General features: G+C 41.7%; 1 protein-coding gene across 1 annotated transcript; it reads right to left on the bottom strand.

Moving 5' to 3' along the window:
* Nucleotides 1-6,576: 6,576 nt before the first annotated feature.
* P2RY2 (purinergic receptor P2Y2) lies at nt 6,577-8,253 on the bottom strand. The gene has a single exon (XM_044665984.1). The coding sequence runs from the start codon at nt 8,251-8,253 to the stop codon at nt 7,183-7,185; it is 1,071 nt and encodes a 356-aa protein (XP_044521919.1). The 3' UTR covers nt 6,577-7,182.
* Nucleotides 8,254-9,389: the final 1,136 nt, after the last annotated feature.

The raw sequence follows: 9,389 nt of genomic DNA, 5'->3' as shown, positions 1-9,389 counted from the left end.
CAGCAAGATCTTTTTCAGCCCCCATCTCTCTCATAAGTTTTTTTTTTTTAATCCAAATTAAGGTTTTACTTTTCTCTTTCTTAAATCCTACCTTACTTACTAGGTTTAGTCCAATGTTCTAGTCTTCTGAGATCCTTCTGGATCCTAACACTGTTAATCAATACAACCCCTCTAAACAGAGCCAACATAACAGCCCCAGTTGCTCTACTTGTCCATACTTGGTGATAACAGGCTCTATCTGTCATTGCATGAATGGTGTGCATTTGTAGACTGCCCAAGCTTTTATTTACTCAGTTGAATGTTATGGATTTGGATTTAGAAAATCCAGGTTTAAACCTTGGCTCTCTCAGTTATGTACCAACTTAGAGTAATCATTTGCTGTGTGATCTTGAGTAAATCAATTCCCCTCTCTGGTCTTCAGCTTCCTTCTATGTAAAATGAAGATAATATTTCAATCACTACAAATAATAGATGTTTCCTGGATAGCATTTAAGTTCCTTGAGATTAGGGACTGTTTCTTTTTATTTTTATATGCCCAGGATTTAGCATAATGTTTAGTGCTGTGTAAATGGAATTAGCTCAAGCCCATTCATAGTTAAACTCTAGCCACCAGAGATAATGTCATCCCCACCTCCCTTAGTGGAGAGGGGAGATGAGTTACCCACACGTGACAATAAGTAACAAATCAAGAACAAGGGACTGCCCTTTGGACAGTCCAAAACAGGGTTGAGGCTGTAATTTGTCCACTTGAATTAGAGGTGGGCCCACAGGAAGTGACAAAAGTTGCTGTCTTTCAAATATGATGGTAACTTCCTGTTGAGGCAATTGGGGCTTGGAACTCAGTGCTGAGATCTCTGCTGAGACCTCAGGCAGCTTCCCCTCTGAATTGTCACGTGGGTAAGTTAGGCTGATTTCCTTTGGCCTACCTTGGTGTTTCTAGAGTCTCTACCTCAAGGAAGCTTCTTTGCCGCTCTAATTGCTAAGGCCTTGTGGTTAGTAGCCTAGTTTAATTAACCTCTTAACTCTCACCCAGTCTAGATCTCTGATGGTCCAGACCAGAGTTTTTCTCTCTCTTTTTCCCTACCTTCAGCCTTCCTAATTGTAAATAAACTACCATAAAAGCCATCCTGACTTGGGTCTATTTTTAATTATGGAATCAATCTAAATCTGATTGATTCCTGGCGACCACACCTTAAACACATTTATATATATAAATATCTAATTTCCCTTCTTACAGTGCTTAATAAATGCTTGTTGCTCTGGGAGAATATTTTACACAGTAATAGCAAAACTATACGATGATTAACTGTGAAAACTTGGCTCCTCTCAGCAATGCAACGATCTGGGACAATCCTGAAGGATTTATGATGGGGAATGCTAGCCACCTCCAGAGAAAGAACTGTTGGAGTCATCTTCTTTTGTTTTTTTCCAAACTCTTGCCTTCCACTTAGAATCAATACTGTGTATTGGTTCTAAGGCAGAAGATCAGGAAAGATTAGGCAATATGGGGGGGTTAAGTGACTTGCCCAGGATCACACAGCTAGGAAGTGTCTGAGATCAGATTTGAACCTAGGACCTCTCATCTCTAGGTCTGGTTCTCGATCCACTGAGCCACCCAGTTACCCCCTGGAGTCATCTTTCACAACAGTGTATTTATGGTTTTTATTTTTTTATTTTTTGACTATGTAAGAGTTTGCTCTTACAACCCATATGGAAGTGGGTTTTGCATAATAAAAATAAAATTAAGGGAAAAAAAAGGTGGATTGGGAGATATCAAGAGCAGAGATCTCAGATTTCAGTCACAATGTCTTCTAGGCCAAATTTATTTCAAAGAGGGGGAAATTACCCAGGGAGGTGAAACAAAGGCCACATAGTAAGGAAATAGTGGCCCCTCAATATCATATTCCTTCTAGTTTCCAATTAATTTTTTTTTTAATTTTAAACCCTTAACTTCTGTGTATTGACCCATAGGTGGAAGATTGGTAAGGGTAGGCAATGGGGGTCAAGTGACTTGCCCAGGGTCACACAGCTGGGAAGTGTCTGAGGCCGGATTTGAACCTAGGACCTCCTGTCTCTAGGCCTGGCTCTCAATCCACTGAGCTACCCAGCTGCCCCCTTCCAATTAATTTTTAATCTGATTCCAAAGCCCTTTATTGAGTGGAATTTTAAAAATTGCTTATCATCCAAAAAAGGGTGCATTTAATATTTCTGCATGTTTTTGAGGTTTTATGTTCTAATATAGTCAATTTTTGTAAAGGTGCCATGTATAGATGAGAAAAAAGGTAGATTTCTATTTCCACTAGGTTTCTTCCAGTTGTTTAACATGTCTAACTTTTCTAAAATTTTATTTATCACCTTAATTTTTAAAAAATTTATTTTACAGTTAGATTTATCTAGTTCTGAGAGGGGTAAATTGAGATCCCCCAGTAGTATATTTTTTTTAAACCCTTACCTTCAGTCTTAGAATTAGGTGAACATAGATTAATATACCTGTCAGCTCTCAGGGAAAGGAAGGAATTTAAGTCCAAGCAAGAGATAGAGAACACTGCAAAATGTAAAATTAATGACTTTGATTATATCAAATTAAAAAGGTTTTGTACAAACAAAACCAGTGCAACCAAAATTAGAAGGAAAGCAAAAAACTGGGAGAACATTTTTATAACAAAACTCTCTAATAAAAGTTTAATTTCCCAAATATATAAGGAACTAAGTCAAATCTACAAAAAATCAAGCCATTCTCCAATTGACAAGTGGTCAAGGGACATGAATAGGCAGTTTTCACAGGATCAAATTAAAACTATCAATAAGCACATGAAAAAGTATTCTAAATCCCTCCTGATTAGAGAAATACAAATTAAAACAACTCTAAGGTACCATCTTACACCTAGCAGATTGGCCAATATGGCAACAAAGGAAAGTGATAAATGTTGGAGGGGTTGTGGCAAAATTGGGACATTAATACACTGCTGGTGGAGTTGCAAATTGGTCCAACCATTCTGGAGGGTAATTTAGAACTATGCCTAAAGGGCTTTAAAAGACTGCCTGCCCTTTGATCCAGCCATACCACTGCTGAGTTTTTACCCCATATTGGTAATAAGGAAAAAGACTTGTACAAAAATATTCATAGCTGCGCTCGTTGTAGTGGCAAAAAAATTGGAAAATGAGGGGGTGTCCATTGATTGGGCAATGGCTGAATAAATTGTGGTATATGTTGGTGATGGAATATTATTTTGCTGAAGGAATAAAGAAATGGAGGGATTCTGTGAGAAATGGAAAGACCTCCAGCAATTGATGCAGAGTGAAAGGAGCAAAAACCAGGAGAACATTGTATACAGAGACTGATATATGGCATAATTGAACGTAATGGAGTTTTCTACCAGTAGCAATGCAATGACCCAGGACAGTCCAGAGGAACTTAGGAGAAAGAATGCTATCCACATCCTGAGAAAGAACCGTGGGAACAGAAAAACAAAAGAAAAACAACTGCTTGATCACATGGGTTGATGGGGATATGATTGGGGATGCAGACTCTAAATGATCACCATAGAGCAAATATCAACAATATGGAAATAGGTATTGATCAATGACTCACGTAAAACCCAATGGAATTTCGTGTTGGCTATGGGAGTGGGGTGGGAGGAGGGGAGGGAAAGAACATGAATCATGTAACCATGGAAAATGTTTCTTAATCGATAAAAAAATTTAAAATTATTAAAAACACTAAATAATTAAAAAAAAAGAAAAATATATGATTGACCACATAGTGCGATGGGAATATGATTAAGGTTTTGATGTTAAAAGATCACTCTACTACAAATATGAATAAAATGGAAATAGGGTTTGAACAATGATATATGTATAACTCAGAGGAATTGCCTGTTGGCTTTGGTAGGGGGGAAGAGATAGCAGGGGAGGGGGATCATGAATCATGTAACCATGGAAAAATATTCTAAATAAAAATTTAAAAATAAAAAATAAAGCCAGAAAAAAAGAATTAATACTAAGTATTGGTTCCAAGGCAGAAGAATGGTATGGGGCAGGCAATTGGGGATAAGTGACTTGCCCAGGATCACATAGCTAGGAAGTATCCACTTAGCTACCTCACTAGTATAGTTTTACTGTCATTTCCTATAATTCATTTAACTTTTCCTTTAAGAATTTAGATGCTCTGTCATTTGGCACATATGATTAATATTGATATTACTTCATTTTCTCTGGTATCTGTTTGCAAAATGTAATTTCTCTACTTGTCTGAGATCATGATTGCTCCGGTCTTTTTTTTATCTCAGCTGAAGCATCATAGATGACTTTGCTCTGGCTCCTTCTTTTAACTGTGCCTTTCTGTATCTGTGTTTCTTGGATACAACATATTGTTGGATTCTGGTTTCTTCTCCGTTCTGCTCTTTGCTCCTTTTTTATGAGTTTATCCACATCCCTCTACCAGCTCAGTCAGGGCCTACCATACTGAACCTTTTAGCCTGTAAAGATGCTGTGAAAGGTGGCATGGTTGTCTGAGGTTATGCCTAGCTAAATGTGAGGAGACTCATGACAAGAAGTTTAGCTCCCATAAGATGGCTCCTATTGGACACAGAAACTCATGATGATATTTGCCAAGGTGGGAAAGGACTGTGATCTGCACAATGAAGGGAATACTCACATAGATGAGACCTCAGATCCTTGAAGGATGGAAGTAAAACTCTACATTCCTGTTTGATAGGCCTTTAAGCCATTGACCGTTGGAATGTCAACTGAGGGCACCTGGGAGGCTGCCCAAATTAAACCTCTTGGAGGGAGATGGTAGAATTGTTTTTAGGAGGAAAAGGAGAAGTTGGGCAGGTTGGGGAGACGTCAGGCAATTGGGAATGTTGAACTTTTGTTGGGGGGACTGCTCAGGTGTCCTCAAATAAATAACCAACTGACTACAAAGCAATTCGTTCTTTAGTATGAGTAAGTCTCCAGGAACATAGACAAACCCATCTCTCTCAAGCCCCCCAAATGCCCTGTGTTCCTCCCCACACACCCATGGGGGATGCTGGACTTCCCTTTCTCCCAACCTCATAGGTGAGGGGAACAGCTGGGAACAGGTCAGCAGGTATTGTCTTATCTGGAAACACCTTTATACACACACACACACACACACACACACACACACACACACACACACGATCTCTCTCAGACATGTCTGATCCTCCCGCGATTGGGGACAGTGGAGCAGCAGAAGAAAGGGGAACTTTAAATTCGAAGACAATTATCCAGGAGGTTGCGTTAAGGTTGGGGTAGAGGAAAGGAGAATGCCTAGAATTATTTTAATAATTTGGACTGGGAGTCAGGAGTCTTCTGTCCTGGTTGTGCCACATCCTTGTGTGACCTTGGGAAAGTTGCTTCTCCTCTTTGGGACTTAGTTTCCCCATCTGTGAAATGAAAGAGTTCAACTGATGGCCCTTAAGGTCCCTGACAGCTTCAGGTCTTTGTTCCAAGGTCCCTGATTGCTCTAATGTTATAGGTTGTCATCCTCTTACTCTGAGACTCACCATGGGTACTTCTGTGATGCCTTCCCTGACCCCTACAAATCTGCCTCTGCCCCTCACCCCACCCCACCCAGCTTGCCAAAAGCATTCTCCCTCTGCAAGTATCCCTAGAGCCCACTATCTGGAGAGCTCTTTTGTTTCTCTTTTTGTCAGTAATACTGAGTCCAGGGCCCCGAACATACTCAGACACTTCAATTTTTGTTGGATTTGACTTTTTAATTCTAAAATCCTTTCCAGCTCTGATATTTTATGTTCCGAAGTCTCTCCCAGCTCTGGTATACTATGTTCTGTGTTCTAGGTAGCCTTCTAGCTGACATTCTCTATTTTCTTCTAAGTTTCTGTGTTTCCCACCCATAAAATGGGACCTCCTTCCCACTGAATCTTTTGTCTTTCAACCAGACCCATAAAGTCAAGCCAGTTCAAAGGCCCTGGGCTACCTTGAGCTATTCTCCTGTTCCCAGAGTTTGGGAGGGAGAAGATACATCTTTGGCTCTAGACTTAATTCCCGGTTTGTTCATGTGCCTAAATTTTGAAATGAGAAAATCCATGGGGAAGAGAATCAGGAATAGGGAGCTATGGAATCAGGAAACAGAACTGGAAGGAGCCTAAGAGACCACTAAGTCCAACCTCTTCAGATTCATTGAAACTGATTGCCAAAAGGGCCCTCGAAGGGCACGTAGTGCCGCCTGTCCCTGGGCAAGAATCTTCTACTTCATCCCAGACAAGTGTTCATCCTACCTTTCCCTGAGACCTGCAGTGAGAGGGAGTTTACTCTTTCCCAAAGCAATTGATTCCACTTTGGGACAACAGTTGTCATAGAAAGTTATTATTAGGCCTTTTCTGGAGCCCTTATTTTGCCTTTATGTAACTTCCTGTCCCACCACATTCCAAGAACTACCTTCTGAGGCACAGAAGACTCAGACTGATCCTTTCCCTCATGACAGTGGTTTAGATTTTTATTTATTTATTTATTTAAAACCCTTCTTCCATCGTAGAATCAATACTTTGTATTGGTTCTAAGGCAGAAGAGTAGTAAGGGCTAGGCAATGGAGGTTAAGTGACTTGCCCAGGGTCACACAGCTAGGAAGTGTCTAAGGTCAGATTGAACCCAGGACCTGCAGTCTCTGGAGTGGTTTAGATTTTTGAAGGTAAATAAGCATCTCTCCCTCCCACCCCAAATCTTCCCCTAGTTAAACATCCATAGTCACTTAATGCTTTAAATATGGAAGGACTTTTTGCCATCTTTCACCAGCCTTAAATATACTAACAGGTTACTTTTTAGTTAGAGCAAATGGAGTCTGAGAGGGGATGTAATGTCTGTCCCAAGTCATCCCCATCTAGGCCATGGTAGAGCTCAGCTTATTTCCCAGTCAGCAGCCTCTCTACTTCCTGTCACTAATTCTGGATATCCAATCCAGTCACAGCCATGGGTCTATCCTGGAGCCATGCAGATGGTGGTGTCAAATGTCCTCTTCTCTCTTGGCTTTCCATGGCTGGCCTCTAAGAACAAACCCTGTTCTGTCTGGTGGACATCTCCACATCCTTCGTGTCTAAACAGCCCACAACCCTTCTCTTGTCTGGCCCCCATTCACACCCAAGTGGAGTCTGGGGGACATGGAGGGCTTAGGGCTAAGATGCATGAATGCCTCTGGCCCTAGAGCCGAGCATCTTTGCCGTCCTCACTGAGGCCTGGGATGCTCCCAGTCTGTTCGCTGTCTAGAGTACTAGGATTTCGAAGCACCATCTTGTGTCCAGCTACTGGTGGCAGAGAATGGCGGGCAAACCTGACAAACCGCTGGCCAGCCAGGAAGTAGAGCACAGGGTCCAGGCAGCTATTGGCACTGGCAAGTGGGCGAGTGACCTTGTAGGCTATGTTGATGGCATTGAGGGATGTACAGCCCACATCCAGGTATCGAAAGGTATAGTAGAGTGTACGAGTGACATGGAAAGGAAGGAAGCAAAGAGCAAAGACCACCAAGACTAAAGCAATCATCCTCAGGGACTTGCGCTTAGACCTCGGGAGACGTGCCTGCCCCGTCGTGGGTCGCAGAAGCTGCCGGACCATCAATGTGTAGCATACCAGGATGACCAGAAAGGGCAGAGCAAAAAGCAATACGAGGATGGCTGAGCTGTATGCCACGAAGCTGTCGAACAAGTCAGGGGACGATGTATCATGGCATGTGACTAGATCAGCCCGGTCGCTGGTGGTGACAAAGTATAACACGGGCGACTGACAACCGATCACCACGATCCACACGACGGCGGCCACTTGTCGGGCGTAGCGTACCTGGCCCCACTGCAGCGACTGAAGAGGGTAGCAGATGCCCAGGAAGCGGTGGATGCTGATACACAGCAGGAAGAGGATGCTGCCGTAGAGATTGGTGTAGAAGAGGAATCGGACCACCTTGCAGAGGGCTGTACTAAAGGGCCAGTGGTCACCGTGGGCATAGTAGTAGATAAGGAGAGGCAAGGAGACCACGTAGAGGGTGTCAGAGATGGCAAGGTTGAACATAAAGGTGGTGGTGGAGTTCCATGTCTTTATCCGGCACAGGAAAATATAGAGGGCCAGAGCATTGAGGCATAGACCCAGCACACAAACCACGCCATAGGACACAGGCAGCAGCACGTACTTGAAGCCCTCATTAAATTTGCATTTGTAGCCCAGTGGGTTTATATCCAGGGAGTCGTTGACACTTTGGTTCCAGAGGATGGTTTCACTCTCCATTGCCCTGAAATGACAGTTAAGAGACTATCAAGAGCCATCCCATCATAAGTCCATGCTGGGTGTCCACCCCAAACCTTCCCTTCCCGTGTCTTGATATTCAGAATGATTATTGGTTGTCCCAGAGATTATTGGAAGTAGAGGGGCATTGGAAGTTAGATTTAGAGTTGTAAGGCATCTCAAAGACTCTAAGTACAAACCTTTCATTTTACAGATAAGGACAATAAGGCCTAGAGAGGCTAAGTAACTTGCACAAATTCATATAGGTGGTGACAGAGCTGGATTGTTAACACCCTTTTCTGCAAGCTGGACTTTAAATCAGAAGTCCTGAGTTCAATTACCAGGAAGTGGCCTGACTTGCTGTTGTAGCAAAAACATAGAATTTGGGCTAGATTATATTAATAAATATAATTTATAATATAATATATGTAAAAATAAATAAAAAAATAATATAAAAAATAATAAATTCCAGCTGAGCTACACACTTGGCTGGGCAAGCCAGTCAATCCTTCAAAGCTTCAGTGGCATCTGTAAAAAAAAAATGTAAGTATTGGACTTAAAAGTCTCTCCCATCTTCTTCGTCATCCTTTCATCTTTAAGACCTCTTGGATGTCATTCTGTGAATCCTGCTTCTGTTATTGACCAGTTATACAGCTGGGAGAAAGTTACTTCACCTTAGATCTAATCTTTCTGGTATGTAAAATATGCTATCTATGATCTACCTAGGAGTTTTCTCTGGTTCTTCCTTCTCCCAGACTCCCTTATCTCTCACATTCGATCAGTTACCAAGTCCTGCTGACTTGCATTGCTATATAAAATCGAGAATCCTCTTTCTCTTTCTTACAATCACAAAAGTGAGGTGGGATAGTTGATAAGAGTCCTAGGCCTGAAGTTCAGAAGACCCAAGTTCAAATCCAACCTAAAACATTATGTGACCATTGGCAAATCATTGACCCTATGTCTACCTTGGTTTCCTTGATGGTTAACAATAGCATCTACCTCTCAGGATTGTTGTGAGAATTAAATAAGATAATATCTATATAGAATTTAGGATAGTGCCTGGCACAAAGTAGGTGCTTAATAAATGTTTCTATCTTTCCTTCCTGAGAGAAGAGACTTTAATTTTTTATCTTGACTGC

This window comes from Gracilinanus agilis, chromosome 3 (assembly GCF_016433145.1).
Source record: "Gracilinanus agilis isolate LMUSP501 chromosome 3, AgileGrace, whole genome shotgun sequence".
Classification (NCBI taxonomy): domain Eukaryota; kingdom Metazoa; phylum Chordata; class Mammalia; order Didelphimorphia; family Didelphidae; genus Gracilinanus; species Gracilinanus agilis.
This window is presented reverse-complemented; position numbering and strand designations above follow the sequence as displayed.